Below are 17,255 nucleotides of genomic sequence, written 5' to 3'. Positions count from 1 at the left end.
CCCCTCCCCACCTTACACCCCCCCCCACCTTACACCCCCCCCACCTACACCCCCCCACCTACACACCCCTCCCTACCCAACATGTCCGCCCCAATTACAACTCGCGCCCTCCCCAACCGGTCGACGTCACGACGACGCCGGACGTGACGCGCCACGCGCCTGCAACACAAAAAGAGACGAAACGGACCACCAAATTCGAACGGTCAACCACGTGCTCTCGGGTGGACCAATCACGCGCGGCGATCACCGCGGCACGGGCAACCCCCCCCCCTCCCTCCCCCCCTCGGCCGCCGCCTTATGCGCTGTACGGAATTAGTGGCGAGATCGCGTGTTCGCCGGCGGGAAAGGAGGAAAAAAATCTTCTCGTTGTGTGGCACAAGCAGCGGCGATAAATCCGCGTCGGGCCACCACCACCACCACCACCATTCATTCTCTTCTCGTCTTTTGTTGAGATAACCCTCAACCTCGCGGCGACCATGGTGGAGAACGAGACGGCCATCAGCGAGGAGGAGGCGGCTCAGTACGACCGCCAGATTCGCCTGTGGGGTCTCGAGGCCCAGAAGAGGTGAGCCGTGGGCCTCACAAGGGGCCTGGGGGACGAGGACTTCCACTGGGTTTGGCCACAAAAGTCCCACGTCTTTTTTTTCTTTGTGAGCGGCTGAAACGCAAGCAACGCGTGTTGGTGGTGGTGGCGGCTAGATTTTCCACGCTTCGAGGCAGCGCTCTCATTCATACGGTGGAAATTCCACGTTTCGTGACCAACTTCTGAGGCTTGTTGGCAAAATGCCACGTTTTTGGGTGGTGGGGGGGCATGTAACAATTCTTGGAGCCGAAATACAATGGCCTTTTATCAAAGTCCCACATTCTGATCGTCAAAACATCACGTTTCTGGTCTCGCTTGCCCAGAGCTTTTGACCAAAAATACCACATTGGAAGAATTCTGCAAATTGCGGCCAAAATCCCACGGTTTAGGACCAAATTCAACTTATTGTGCCAACATCCCATGGTTTTTGAGGTGGCCTTGAGATGATTGTGACTATCTTTGCTTGGACCTGATCTAAAGGGCCTTTTGCAAACATTGCTACTGCTGTGCGCAGAGGAATGAATGAATGAATGGGTGGATATCCAGTTAGTTGATGGCATTAGCTGATGTTTGTTTATATTAGTCTGGTTTATAAACAACACATGTTTAAACAGGTAGACACTTGCATTATTTCAGATAAACTTTCCGCATCTATATATACACATACAGCTTAAACTTTTAATTGACATAACTCGTGTTAAGGCCCTTGAAGTCTGCTCTAGTCAGATTTATTTGGTGCCCCTATTTCGGTTTGTGTGCCAGTTATGTGACTCAATGTTACATCAACAATGACCTTTTTGGTCTGCCACGTGATTCAGCCTTAGTTCACAACCACAGAAAAGTAGTTACAGCCAGCCACATGTGATGCATGCGATACGTTTTTACTATTTACTGGTCACTACATTGGCAAAACACTTAATGGTACATTAAGCCGTTTACAAATAACTTTCATGCAGAGGAAAATACACAAAAATGTCATGCATGAGGGCATATATACAAGAGTAGTAAATCGTCTTCTGCAGGCTGAGGGCTTCCAAGCTGCTGATCGTGGGGATGAAAGGGCTTGGAGCTGAGGTTGCGAAGAACCTCATTCTGGCTGGAGTGAAGTCCGTGACGTTTTTAGATCACAACAAGGTATGGTACCATAATAAAGCTTTATTCCAAGCACTACTTACACATATTTTTAATTTTAACTGCTATATGTGCACACACTCAGTTCTTCTCGGCGGTCTGGATAAGGCCTCGGAGCTTTTGTACAAATACATGCACACGTTTACGTGTTGTTTAATGTTATGTTGCGGAGTCACACTTTGTGTAATACTCTGGCTGTGTTGGTCATATATGTGGAACTGGCATTAAATTACACGCGACTTATTTTGTACGTAAACAGGTTTTTGTGCCCTTTTCTAAGCATTCATTGCCAGTGCATTATTGGAGGTTGAATGTTTTTAGAATCGTTTGTCACTTTACAAATGGACAAGTCCACAAATTCGGAAACCTCGCTCAAATTCATACAAATTGGTATGAAAGTGGCTTTATTATTTAACAGGTCAATGTTATGGAACATACACAAGACTTAATGCATCATCACCATTTCAGCATGGAATTTAAACGCACACAATCCTGTGCGGTATTTTAGGAGCATTTCTCTCTTCCCAAGAAAGTTACAGACAATATTGATCTCTACTAATTGGTTGACATACTATGCCCAAGTAATTTGCTACTTCATGGTTAATGTAAGAATTGCCTAAATCTTTAAAGTATCAGTAAACTATATCCCATATCGTGGAACTGCCTAGGAGTAGGTTTCCTTGTTTGCATGTTGAAAATGTAATTATGTGTCCACTATCTGTGTAGGCAACAGAAGAGAGCACCCGCGCTCAGTTTCTGGTTCCACAGAGCCGGCTTGGAGAGAACTTGGCTGAAGCCTCGTTGGAGCGTGCCCAGAACCTCAACCCAATGGTTGATGTGCGGACGGACAAGAGTGACATCGCTAGCAAGACCGAAGAGTTCTTCACCCAGTTTGACTCGGTGATTTCTACGTTCCCGCCTTTTAACTCAAAGAAAAAAGTCACCGAATAGAGCTTGTTTATGTCTCGTAATGTTTTGGTCATCACAAGCGCAACTGGGTTAAATGTTAAATGACCAAGTCAACAGGAATGTGTCCGATCTCGCGAGATCTCGGAAGCTCAGCACGGTTGAGTCTGGATCGTGCATCGATCGGTGACCACCATGCACACCAGCTTAGTGTAGGCTGCTGTTATGCTATGTGGTGGGCAGCGCTATCATATTTATGCTCCTGTTCTCACCATAATCCTCACAACTCGCATGGTGGAAAGTCCTAATTCAGTGGTGAATTAATAAAGTGATACGACAACTGGTCTGATTTGCTCCCCAAAAAGGTAACGTTAAATCACATACATTAACTTAAAAAGCAATGTTTAAACAACCAAACTGGTAATTTGTTTTATTGATGGGGAATATTGCCGGGGAGGTGCTTTAGTATTATTGCTAGCCATGCTATCTTAATTTTTTACAGCCGTAATCCTCTTGTTATATGTGCATTGCATCAATACATTGAGAAATATTCAGATAATTAGCACTGTAAATGCCACCGAGGCCAATTTCATTTAACAAATATCATTTCAGGTAATAATATGAGGAATAAGAAGTGTGTTTAGTATAGAACATGCCGTGCAGTCGCCATCCATGTTAATGGTAGCCACAGGAGGGCAGCAGCATGTATACACTGTTGATTAAAACCTTCCAGTCTTAGACCGAAAGCTGTTTTATAAGCTGACTTGAAGATAATGTTAGAGTAACGTGCGTATAATATGTTTTTTACATAATTTTTTTAATTATACAACTAATTTCTAAATGTTCCAAGTATAATAAAAGGAAATTAGACGTAACACAAGACGATTGCTTGTGTTGCGATCGAAACGTCGTGATATTGTTATTATTTTGATTATTTTTTCTATCTACGCTGCTTTACCGAAAGACCCAATGAATATAGAAATTACATTTTTGCATGACATAAGCTAGATGTACTGTAATTTAACATTTGTCTTGTTTTTTTGTTTCTGTCCGTGCAGATATGCCTGACCGGGTGCCCTCAGGATGTCATGATTAAGATTAATAGCATCTGTCACGAGCGTAAGATCAAGTTCTTTGCAGGAGATGTGTTTGGTTATCACGGCTACATGTTTGCCGATTTGGGGATTCATGACTACGTGGAGTAAGTTGCTGTGAACCTGTTGATTGTGTAAATGCTTCTATGATTCATAATATTTGCATTGGTTAAAAAAATATATTTTTGAACACATTCTCAGAAAATAGATGACAAGTTCATTCAGAAATACTACAATTTAAAGAACGGAATATTTTGCAATGGATATTTATTGGTTATGATGTAGTTAGTTGTATTTCTTTAACATGTGGGGATAGTTTATACACTCGTCTGCATTTTGAACAAGGGTACTAGATTTCGATTTAAAGCTTTTGTGACTGCAGGGATTCATATTCTTGTTTCTTTCGTGACTTTTCCGAAAGAACCAAGATTAAGGGTACTAGAATCACATTTAGTACAGTCAATAATAATGACCAAATGAGCTGAGATATGCTCGACGGAGCCACATCTTGGAAGCTAACTATGGTTGAGCCTAGATAGTGCTTGGATGTGCGATCACCATGCACACCAGGGTTTTGTAGACTACTTTGGGGGTGTGCTACTTTTTGGGCAGCAGATGGATGCTCTCTCCCTTCATGTACCCGCATGCACCAGCTTGGTGACGAATCGTCCGTTAACATCAAGGACCTGTACGATGTGGGAGGCCATCATTCAGCATTGCCTTTAAACATGGGCATGTCACATTCTGAATGACATCTGGATGTTCTGCACTGTAATATTAAAATAACTGTTTTACTATCCTGTTAGAGAAACACAATTTTAAGCACTTGGCAGAATTTTAAGTTTTTTTTTATGCTCAAGTTATTTCTTAATGAAAATGTCCCAAATGTTGCCGTTAAGAGTGGGCGGGCATGTTGCTTGCCTCATGCTCCGCGGGCTAAAGCGTGTGCGGCTATTTGCTGTCGTTGTGCTTTTGAAGGGAAAAACCCAAGAAGGTGGAGGTGGAGAGTGCGGAGGACGGCCCTGCGGCAAAGAAGCGCAAAGTAATCTCGTCGGAATCGACCATGGTCAAGAAGGTAAACGGGAGGAATTACCTCAGTCGCTGAGTCGGTCATAATCCTGTATCGCCTACATTGCAATCGTGTACCGCCCTTGTGCATTGTAAGCCCTCCATGTCCTTGGGCTAAAAAAAAAAAAACCCCACATTTTCTTATTTTGCCTTATTTAGGCACATCGTGTTGGCACACATTTCTTGGCAAGTACACAATTCCCTCATATTAAATTATATGGGTTGTCATCTTAGCCATGTAAGTGCTTTCACAGTGTTGGAGAATGCATCATATACGATGTGCGCATATTGAAATACAGTTATTTAAACTGCACAAAACAGGATTACTGTGTTTCAGTAAGTTACTGTTCACTGTTTGCAGTTGTCCTAACAAAAAATGTTCAAAAAAAATTCCAGTTGAAAAAGCAATGCTTCAAATTTACTTTTGGGATGCTTACAATTTGCTTGCTAGATATTATTAATTCTTAACCGTATTAGGATTTAAAGTTTACGGAATTTAGTGTAATAGTTTGGAATATGTTAAAATAACATAAATGATGTGCACTACTGACTTATATGATAAAACCCATTAATGTATACATTGGTTTTAGGATTATTGGCAAACTATTGCAATGGACTGGATTGTATACAGTATACATTATCGTCAGAATAAAATGTAACGTATTTGTGTTAAAATGAGCATTGGTATGGTGTCCTTCTGTTAGTCACTGTAAATATTAACTCAATACATGATTGGCATATCAATGGTTGTGTAAATATAGGTTTAAAATACTTTGTGGGCCACACATTAGTACACGCACCTTGGCGCTATGTAATAATTAATAACACGAAAGAGAGTGTGGGTGTTGACCAAGTATGAAATAGACCCATGCAGTGAAAGAAGTGAGTGAGCTTGCTAAACTTGGAAGCAGTGTTGGCAGGGAAAATGTGTTCCCCTCTGATTAGTGTGGGTAAGGTGCTTGCAATGATGGATCAACATTGCCTGTGGGCCTTGTTGAAGTGGTCAGTCTCATGTGTCTCCAGGTCATAGATTCCCCCGTGCCTGCTGTCCAGAGAGGATTCTACGCATTACATGCGGACACGTTTTAAATAAGAATTATGTTTAATATTATGTTACGATTGTCTAATAATAATAGTGGAGACCTAAATTGGTATATTATATTCAGAAGGCAATGTCATCAAATGTAATACTTGGCTAAATGATGTAATAAAAGATTACTTGAGTTTTTATGTAGCATGAATGAGTAGTGGGAGGTCGGTTTGGTTCTTAACAAAAGTGTGAGTTCCTGAATATTGTGGCTTTATAAATCACGTAACTATGCATCAGCATTAATCAGCATTTTTTGTAAAAGCCCAAGGAGTGCATTTGTCGCACTGCCTTAGTTCAGTAATAGCTGCAGCACCTTGCCGTTTAACGCGAAAGAATGGCTTCTTTACAATGAGACTTTGCCTGCAGTTAACGTAAAATATCTTGTGCACGGTAATACTGCTTTATATAGAACGATTTGTGTTTACGGCTAACATTTAACAGCATAAGATTATTATTTTCTTGTTTTTATTCAGCAGTAATTGTTATTTGTTACATTATATTCTGTAAAATTGGTTTAAAATAATGTATTGTGCTTTTGTATATAATGTTATTTTAAAAAGTGGTTTGGATTAATGATAACGCTTATTTTTGGCAAATCCTAAAATGTTTAAGTTTTCTTAAACATTAAATATGTGTAAAGTGTATTATTGATAATGCTTTTGTATATGTTTTTCATCTGGAATTGTAGTTTTTTTTAATTAATATTTAAGATATGTTACAAGTATTATAAAAGAATGTGCAGTTTATAACCATGTACAGGTTTTTGTATGCAATCTTGAATCTGATGTGTAATTTTTGTGTTAGGAATTTCTGTAAAAAAATGTGAAAGTCTAATCAATTAATTTGTATGAATATGTGGACAACATTCAAATACATTGCCTAAATTAAATATATTTATGTAGAATGTTATATGTTGTAATTATTAATTGCAATCTATTGCGTTATATTCTGGAAAATTGGTTTAAAATAATGTATTTTGTTTGGTATATAATGTTATTTGTAAAGGTGGTATTATGGTTTAATGTTAACACTTATTTTTGGCAAATCCTAAAAATATAAGCATTATTTTTCTCGATGCATGTTCTTTTAGAGAAAAAAAGTTGCTTTTGAGGTCATTTTCATATCATGTATTATATTCTTAATTTTAGACTGTAGAGTTTTGCACCTTGGCGGAAGCACTTGATGCAGACTGGACAACGGACCAAGCTAAGAAAATCATAAAAAAAACACCTGCTGGCTACTTTCTTACAAAAGGTATGTACCTCATTGCATCTTTTTTTTTAAAGTGAACAAAATTAACGTGTGTGTTTTTTAGTATCTGTAGAGCATTGACAACTTCTTTATTCAATAACTGTATTTACCAGGAAACAAAAACTATCGCAGTTAATTCGTGAGAAATGTATCCAATATGCCCCAGCTTGTCCCGAACATCCAGCAGCTTGTACTCTGACATGGCTTGTGTGGTCTACTGGCATGTCATGTCATTATGCGTAGGTTTATCGTTGCCCCAAATATGTAGTGAAATAGTAGCCTTGGCGATAAAGGGCACTTAGCAACTTTGAGGCGGGAGTGACTCATTGGGCTCATTGCTTCCTTGATAAAAACGGCTGGAGTTTTTGACATTTGCCGCCTATGCTGTGGACTGAAGATCGCAGCGTGTGGTGGTCTGAGAGCACCTTGTAGGATGGAGAAGGTAGGCTGCTGTATCCGCTGTGTGATCGCACAGCCGACCGCAAGGTCGGTGGGCGTCTGCTATTTGTGTGAAAATGTGTGCTCCCCCCCCCCCCCCCTTTCTAAATGCCATCATCCCAGCCGCATGCCAGGGTTATACCCCCATGAGCTGTTATCCTGTTATTTTTGGTTTCAACAAAGAGGCGTTCAGGGGCTCGGCGGTCGATTGTTATTTAGGTCAAGGCAGTGCAAAAAAACTTCAAATTGGGAGTTTAAAAAAAACATTTATGTTTTCTTTAAAAACGTTTGTAGCTGGGTGATTCTGTACAGAATGTTGCACCTTTACAAGCTTGGATCATATTACCTTTGTCATGCAAGAACAGGCATTTTATAGTACCAAATGTGGTGACATTTTATATGGCTGTGTGTAGTGTGCTTGTCCAAGGTGTTTGGCTTTGGCTATCTGGGATATTCTATTTTGAGTAATGCTAAGTTAAGAAAATAAAGCATAAATACTTGTTTGAATTCGTAATAAAATTATTGTAATTAAATACAATGTAATATCACAGTACACAGTGGACTGTTACAATTTAATCTGTTGCATTCTTCAAAAATGAATAGAATAACGTATCCATGTGCTAAGTTTTTCTTTTGCTTCGCAAAGAACGTGTTTAAAATAAATCTCCTTACACTTATCAATTTCTCAAATGTTGTGCCATAGTTTTTGCCAACAATTATTTTCCCCAAGATGGCCTGCAAAAGAGCATGCAACGGTGTGAGAAAGCCAACATTTTGGATGCTGTTTGTATGTGTTGCGAAAGTCTTGCACATCGGTACTTATTGCACTGGGAATCTGATCTAATGAAATGGGGAAACGGTGGGGTAGGCTTTGCAGCAGCGATAGTGTACAAAAAGAGAGGGGTGACTTCTTTTTTTGTTACCAATAGTGCGGTAGGCAATTAGTCATCAGTTAGTCAAACTTTCCACGGCTCAGTCCCACGCAGGGCCCAAAATTAGTGTGGTTAGGCAGAATAATGTTGTTCTAAACTATAAAAAAAGAGTTCAAATGTATGAAATATATTATGTTGATTTTTGATGGGGTTTTTTCTTTGTTATGCTCCTTTTATTTTTGATGTTTCATTTTTAAATAGTTTCACAAAATTATGTATTTACTAATAATGGGATGCGTGATAGGCTGATATATTTTTTGGGGCAATTCTTCTCAACTTCTGAACTTGCGCATTATTTGACCTGCTAATGTTATTTCTTTAAGTATTAAATACAAAACCAATATAATTCAGTAACGTAATTATTCCTTTATATTATACACTGTAGTTGAACATATTTCGAGTTGACAAACATGCATATATGTATATATACATTTTAGATACGTATTATACGTTGCAGTTAAAGTATTTTAAACGAAATTTCTAAAAGCTTACATATGTAGAAAACCGTATACGGATTTTCACATAAGCATGCTTTAGACGGTGCAGCGTAGAGCACATGATCAGGGGTGGTGATCTTTAGAGGGGACTGCCGCTGAGTAACGGGTGACATTTTCACTCAGACGGTGAGCCCTCGTACGGCAACACGGGTGACCTCATGGGCATGATGTCACCCGGGACGGGGAGGACTACGATACGGTGTCGCATGCCTGCGGCCGAGCTTATGCAAACCTTTCTGGGAATTCGGCCGTAAAAAATAAAACCCCCATGAGTTAACATGATGCCGTCCTGTTTAAATACACCCATGCGCGTTTGTAACAGTGGGAACGTATTTAACGTCGAGGGGAAACTGTGGTATAATTATTTCGTCAAGTTCGTCAACTTTTCAAGGAAAGTACAAATGTTAATACCGAGTAATCGTACCATGATTCGGAGTTTTTATATGACAACGAAATAACGTTTTCCGCGTTTATTTTATACATTTGCGCCGCTTGTATTCACTTGGTTGTCACTTTTCATAATAAATGCGAGGTGTTTGCAACTTAAATTTTGGGCGTATTTCAAATGATCGTTTGAACATTTATTTGTACAGTACTATAATTCAACGTTTTCATAGTTTATTTCAATATCTTTAAATCTTTTTCCTTCGTTTATATGAAGGTTACATAGCAATTATATTTTAGGCTGATATAACAATTAAACTTGACTGCTGTTAACCATTTTTAATATAGTAATTATGGACTACAGAAAACATACATTTAAAACAAACAATATTTGGCTGTTTTTTTATTACTGGACTTCCTATTACTGCTTTGTAATGTAAAAATGAATTTCCTTGAACAAAATATATCACGAGAGAAGAAATGTGGCAGACCTTTTTCACTTTGCTAATTCACTTGTAGAAATAAGCCCTTAAACTGAAAATGTTTGCCTGCATGCGTTTGATAATTTTGGAAAGTTACAAATGGAACAAGGTGTGCGCTAAAACTAGTCGGAACAACAACAGGGCATTCGGTACAGGCTGTCTGCGAGACGACAAGTTGGTGGCATTTCACCTTCCTTCCCTTCCGCCGTGTTGGCGGTGTTGTTTACTCCGTCCGTTGCCTTCTCTCCTTATCTCGCATGAGGGCTGTGCAAGAGTGCCGCTGAGCGAGTGTTAGGGTGTCGCTCGTCCGCACTGGGGAATTTCCACTTGCCACTGCTTTTCTGTGATAACGAGCTGGCCAAATTAGCGGTGCATCTGATCATTGCCTGGGGTCGGCCTCATTTGATTATGCATCTCATCTCGCATAGCGAGAATTTTGCGTGAGAAATTAAAATTATAGGCATACCTCCGATGCCAACCTCAAATGCTGATTGAAATTTATTATTAGTTTTTACATGAACGTTCGTGCTAATTTTCTTATTGTAAACATTAATTCAGTGTTAAAGAGCTTTCTAGCAGAAGAAACATTGTCTTAGAAAAACGTTTGAAAATCGTTTTAACGTTTTTCTAACGTTTTTCTGTTTCGTTTACAATGTGTATTGTCACAGGCTAAGCAGAGAACGAGAATCACAGCAGTCCCCTTTAACTGTGCTGTATTAGTGACTGCAATGGACAGGGGTGGCCGTGGCATATGATTGACTAAATTCTCAGAAGTGAGCCTTTAAAAAAACTGCTGACACTGACCACCGCAGTCATGGAGCTCAAAAATCTAAAAACATGCCCTTGCTGATTCACATGGAGCCGGTGTTTGTGGTCACGCCAGAGTGGGAGATGCAGGCTGAGCCTAATTTTCCCGTAAAAACCCCGTGTATAAAGCAATAACGTGACAAATGACCTTAAAGAACGGCGAGAAAAAGTCCCCTAACGTTTAATGAGTTTAATTATTTTTATACTTTTCTAATGATGTCATTTCCTAATGGTGGGATTTTTTTTGTTTAAAAAGTATATTCAATTTAAAAACATTTTACAAAAGATCTTTAAAATGTCAGACTTGCTATGTAGTGCATGTTAACAGTGTAATTGCAGCTCATAAAACAAATAGATTTTTACAACACTTGCGTATAATTATTGAATGATTAATTTAACACAATCAACAGATTGTTTTTTTTGTGTGGTTCATTTGTTATTTGCTCATGTACAGTAATTATAATGTAACTTTAAAAAAAAACGTGGTACTATTTGTACATTTAAATGTAGCATGAAGAGTGTTTCCCTAAAACAACTGCTTATTATGGTACACATTCCCTATAAGTAATACGATGATGTCCTTTTGAAATGGTGTAAGTGTTCATATATATATATATACGCACACTTCCTTATTCCATTGCTTTATGAAGTCCTTCCCATACCATGCAAGTCACAGGAATTATTTGGCCATATTTCACCGCTGGTCAGTGCGTGTTGGTGAAGACAGCATAGACGTGGGTGAGCATAGTACATGACAACAATTGACAGGGCTGCACTGCCCTCTGCTATGTACAATCTAAACCCACAGCCTGAATACGGGTCACCCATCCAAGCTCAACCACGTTTATCTTCTGAGTTCTGATGAGATTGGGCACGTTCCACGTGATTTGGTCATCGGCTGGACGCTATGTGCATGTGTATATAATGTATGCTAAAGGCATTTACCAGCTATAACATTGCAATCGTTACACCTCTTCTGTAACAGGTATAGGTGGCAGTAGGGTGATGTTTACATGTATTTAGGTGTGGACGTTCTACAGATGGTTGAGTGGAGTAGTGGTTCGTGCACTGCGCTATGAACCCAGAGTCGCAAGCTCAATTCCCGGTAATGGCAAGCATCTGTGATCATTTCTGATCTGGCCCTGAGCCCCCCACTGACCTGCAGTCAAACAACATGCATGGGAAGTCATCATCCAGCAGTAGATTGACAGTGCTGAAAATGATTCGTTGTTATTTTGCTATTCATGACAATGACTTTAAGTCCAAACTACACTGCTTCATGCCTCAAAATTCATCATTGGCCAAAAGTAAAGCAAGCATTTGTGGAAAGAAATGTCATGCTTGACATAAAAAGAAAGCAAAAGAGGCCTCATGATTCAAGCGTCCTTTTGAACTCGCACCGTCACATGCTGCGAGAGCTTTGGTTACAAAGGTTGTAACATCTTTATTGGAAGCTCGCAGAAGTTATACTAATTGTTGCATTCTTAAAATAGTACTTAGGTTTTTTTATGTAATTAGACTTGTTAGACCACATTGTAGAGTAGTTATGAGAAGTGAGTTTTAAGTGATAATTGTCAAACTGTAAACGATTGAGAGAAATGCACCACATGTCCTGCTCTTGAGATTGCAGGGTGTGTATTTAATTAGATTAAGTTGATCTATTTTAGTTGATCTGATGTGACAGGTTAATGCTCTTCGTCGTTACTGATTGCACTCCTTTTAAAATCTCTCAGATTCAAGCTTCTGATAAGTAAGCCGTATGTACAATTGTTAAGCATACTGTAGTGTGTAAACCAATTTCTGGCAGGTGAAGTGCCTTTTAGTTGTATTATTCCTGCCTCAGCGTTAAATTATATGCATGTCTTTGTTGTATTTTTCAAATTATTGCTTCAAGTTCTGAATCACAAACAGGCATATGTCACTTTAATTGGCCTGCCTCTGTTTTGTAAAAAAAAAATACAGTTCATTGTGGATTATTCACTGTGGCTGTTCGTGAGTAAACAACATGGTAAATTTTACTCAAATGGTCATGTTCTAAAATTATGAGCATTTTTTGTTTACCTTGCCGCCGAATTGTACTCTTACACCACATCCTGTTGACTGACATTTGTGTGCCGGAGCATAGTTAACAAAGAAGGTAAATAATCTGTTTCATATGTAGCAATCCACACATTTTTTTTATTGGTTATTGCCCAGTTAACTTTATTGTGGAACCATTTGTACCAACCAAGTCACCAATTGTTCTCTATTACCCGATATGAATATAAAAAAAGAACATTTTGTTTTTGCACAATAGATCTGAGATCGGGCACTATACCATTGTGGAAAAGCCACAGTGTTAGATGTTGCTACGATGGAGACTGTGTAAATGGCATTGGGCTGCAGTTTGACCAAAAACGGGAGCTGTTTATAACTCGGACTCATAAAGGCCACATGTAGGGACCACACGTGCCGCCTCGTGTTGCTTCCTCTCCAAGGCCCTTTCTATTTCCCTCTCATTGTACTTTTCTTCTTCTTCCTCCTGGCGATCTCTTCTCTGCCTTGTAATTCTTTATCCATGGAAAGCCACCCTGCCTGTGCTTTCTTCCACTACCACGTAGAATTTTCTATTCTATAAACCAACTCCATTAGTTTGAGCGTTTGAAGTAAAAGCCCTGCCCCCCTGCCTGGAAAACTGAAAAATTAATTAAATTGATTTGCATACACGTAACATCTCTGGGATTGTTTTTAAATTAGGCTTGCTATGAGGTGAGGACAAAATGTGAGTTAGTTTCAAATCCAGAATAAGTTAAACCAATGCATCGCTTTGTTTACTACGCCTCTCGGTAAGGATCAGTGGTGGTGGAAACGGCTTGTGGGAAATACATAAAAAAACGAAAGTAATAGTTTTACCTGAATTCCAGTTAATTTGCATGTTGTCATCAGTCGATGTCTGGGAAGGGAGCTGGCTGCCCGTGGTGTGACGCACACTTGCGTGCACTCTCTCGGTATACACCTGTCCTTCTCTTCCGGTTGTGTCGTGTGACTTCGCCACGAGCATTATCGAGGCATCTGTGGCTGACCTCCGCTGGAGTAGCGGGCTGCATGCCTCACTGGAACAGTTGCTGGTTAGATGTGTGCCACGATTTCCCCGTATCTGCATGCGCGCGCTGTGTGTCTTGTGGTGCGAGATTTTTTTTGGGGGGGGGAGGGTGAGAGGGACGCTATGCGGACATGGAGTTATTTTAATTCCTAAATGTTTAGTTTTTGTAGTCGTTTCACACATTTTGTAGATTAAACCAAGTTGGATTTTTGTGATCGGACGATCTGTTCGGTCTAGTCATAACAAGATTTTAATTGGCTGTGTCAGTGAAATGCAATATTGTTAGTGTTATAATGTAGCATTCGTAGTTTTTAATAAATGGAAGCCCTGCACATTGCCAGTCGTGGGAGTTGTTTAATGCCACACCATCCTTCCAGCTTGTCAGTGCATGCTGGTGAAGGATGCAGGAGGGAGGTGTCAAAGGTCAGTTCCGGCATGCCTTGTACTCACTATTAATGTTAGCCCTGGCCTCATCGAACTTGGGCTGTGCCAGGTTCTTAGCAGAGTATTGTAAATCACTGTACCACCGCTCCTTCTAGTATACAGAAAAAATAACTATTGGAAATTGGCCATACGGTATAACGTTAACAGCCCTCTACTGAATAAGAGTCTTGAGACTTAAGTGAAGCTTTCCTATGTAAACAAGTATTTTACTTATTAACTGGATTGTAATATAGAGCTAACTAAATTAGCATTTAAAATAAAGAACGGTATTTCATATAAACCCATCGATGCGTCTGCAATGAAGCATTTCTACAATTTTCCATGTTACAGCGCTGGTTCTGTGTTTGTGTATGTGACTTATACACCGCGGTCATTGAATGGGAAAAATAGAGCTCTGAAATTACTTGCACGACTGGGTCCTGACACAAAGCCAAGTCGTTTCAGTTCAGGATGTTTTGATTCTCTTAACCGGATAATCTTATGAAGCGGAACCTAGCCTCAATCGATAATTTTAGTTCAGTGCAACATGTTCAAATCCAGTGAAGCATTTGGCTCCGTGTAAACACATGGAAGTGTAATGGTCATGAACAATAACCATCTGAATGAAATAAATGAAAATGAAAACAATGATTGCACAATTAGTCATGAATGGGTTAAGACGTCACAGGGTAGTTAGTAGTTGTGCATTTTTATGACCAAAACTCTGCAGTGATAAAAAAAAGTTGTTTTTATTTAGTCTTTTAGTGTAGCAGGATGATGTATGCTTGAAGAAGATAAATGTTGCCGTAGCCTTGGTCACATCATTCCGTTGTGCTACTCTATTGCTTTTAGATAAGGGTTTTAATGTATTCACATTACGTGCTTGCTTATTGGCCTTTGCGTTTTAGTGTCAATCGATGTCACAAATAGCCTTTGAAGCTGTCTACCTATGTATTGAGTGGGTCACATTTAATCAGTGGCCTATTTGTTCCCTTTGAGCCTTGGAACGCCAGTGTATATTTACATCTGCAAATACAGGGCAGCAGTAATTATATTTTTGTTCAAGTTATTTCAGTGTAAAGGTGGTGGGAAATATTATTTTAGCTTGTCTGCAATGAACTGTAATATGTAAATACTGGAAAACGTAATGGTGCAGCCCTGCAATTACTCTTTCATGGCTCTGCTGGTGGAAGGTCCTTCACTAGAGGAAGCTCTGAAGAGCCCCTGTAGATGATAATTGGCCTACTCTTCCATGCTGACCTGACATCTTGGAAGAGGTGGGAGAACCCACACATTGCACCACCATACGCAATCCTCTGACCATGGTGTCCTCACTTATTCTGCTGGATGGACAGGCGGGTGGATTGAAAGAAAGTTACCATTCTTTAAATTAGAAAATTCCGATTAAATTTCATGGTTTACATTGTATCTCCTCCAACCTCGAAATACTCAAATTCTCCACCACTCGTTCCTTGGATTTTTCTTTTACAAAACCATTACAATCAACTGAAAAACAACATTTGGAAGATTTTGGAAGATTCCAAATCCTAAAATTAGGACAGATCCAAACTTTCAGTCACGTTTTTTTATACAGTAAAAAAAACCCTGATTTTGTACAACAAACTATCCAAGTAAGTGTTGTCACTTATGGACTGACTAACAAACTGTCCAAAGAAAGTGTCTTATAATGTACATAAATCCATGTAAGGGCATATTTGTGTGTTTTGTTTTATTCGGGCTATGTACACCAGCACAAACATTACGTAAGCATGATGCAGTGTGTTTCTTTGGAATACAGTGAAATTGTGAACAACTTTCACACACACTTGCATCTCTGGCTAGATGACTCATAGATGATTCATCCTATATCCTGTTGGGACATCATTTGCATGAAGTCATATATTACACTGCAAGATGAAAGATATGGTTCAGGGTAAGCCTTGTAGTTTTTCAAATCGTAGGATATAATGTGTTACTTTTTGAATTTGTTTGTGCTTGTCATTTCCACAATCAAAATTTCGATTTTGTGATGGATTAATAATAGATTGTTTCCTGTTGGACATTAATAATTAGTTTGTTGTCAAAGTTTTACCATCCTGAACAAATGTGCAATTGTTAATATTAAATTTCTCACCAGCACTGCTAAGAGTTCTTAATGTGAACATTTTAAAGCTGTGTATCGCTGCATTACTTAAACTCAGAAATGTTTTCACGTCATTATTGTTGTTTAAAAAAAATATAAACAGCCATGTGAATATTTGTGGTCTGGACAGAGTAATGCATTATTCCGGCTTAAAGTAAATGTATTAAAGAAGACGTTACATGAGCTTCCATTATTAATATTGGGCCTCTCACAATTTCACAACGTGTTTATTTTGTGATTGATTATCGCGGAGTGGATGGAGCTCATTTAGCTTCCCTTGCAGAGCGACACGTACGTATGTTGAACTTATTTCGCTCTGTATCTAGCCAACCGTGCTAATCGGAGGTACGGGGGAAGGACAACAAACAAGCAGTTATACAGAAAGGAGTTTTCAATTTCTATTTAAACGTGCGTAGCTCCAGTGGCTTCCGAATATCAGAAGGAAGAGCGTTCCAGACAGCCGCAGAAGCGCTTCTAAAAGCGCACGATGCAGTCGCCGTCTTTGTTTTATGGCCAGCCAAAAGCCTCTGCGAGGATGACTGGTTTATGCCCGTTGACGAGATCGGCAAGGTATTGTGTGTGGTTAATTTGTTTAAGTAAACACTGAAGTGTCACTATCAAAAGTGTTACCATTTTAAAGAAGTTTTTCGTGAGTTATACAAGGCCGCACAAAACCTGTGCACGCTAATGAATGATGCGGATGTATTTGGTTCTAGCTTTCTGTGGGAGTGCACAATTTGTAAGCGCGTATCTATTATGTTTCATTACCAAGACCAAAGAGTTGCGTTATTATGTCTTCCAGTGCCGCCATTCCCAGCTTGTTATGTGAATATTGCCCACTCGAACACATGTTGAGTCATTACGACTTTATCTTAGCATAATCGTACAGGCTTCCAAAGTGTGGAGCCATCTATGATTATATGAATGTTTTAAATACATTGTTT

At 39.4% G+C, this 17,255-nt stretch overlaps 1 protein-coding gene across 3 annotated transcripts in view; it reads left to right on the top strand.

Moving 5' to 3' along the window:
• Positions 1–300: 300 nt before the first annotated feature.
• Positions 301–17,255, top strand: part of SAE1 (SUMO1 activating enzyme subunit 1) — a 29,907-nt gene continuing 12,952 nt past the window's right edge. For all 3 annotated transcript variants that reach the window (XM_061551544.1, XM_061551542.1, XM_061551543.1), the window contains exons 1-6: positions 301–565; positions 1,606–1,717; positions 2,441–2,614; positions 3,679–3,821; positions 4,693–4,789; positions 7,021–7,126. In XM_061551544.1, the coding sequence (XP_061407528.1) occupies positions 477–565; positions 1,606–1,717; positions 2,441–2,614; positions 3,679–3,821; positions 4,693–4,789; positions 7,021–7,126 (721 nt within the window). In that variant the 5' untranslated portion in view covers positions 301–476. The remainder of the gene's footprint in view (positions 566–1,605; positions 1,718–2,440; positions 2,615–3,678; positions 3,822–4,692; positions 4,790–7,020; positions 7,127–17,255) is intronic.

The sequence above is a fragment of the Lethenteron reissneri genome, chromosome 14 (genome assembly GCF_015708825.2).
Source record: "Lethenteron reissneri isolate LAM-NWPU_2019-01 chromosome 14, ASM1570882v1, whole genome shotgun sequence".
Taxonomy (NCBI): domain Eukaryota; kingdom Metazoa; phylum Chordata; class Hyperoartia; order Petromyzontiformes; family Petromyzontidae; genus Lethenteron; species Lethenteron reissneri.
The sequence above is the reverse complement of the archived record's forward strand: the minus strand, read 5'-3'. Positions and strand labels throughout refer to the sequence as shown.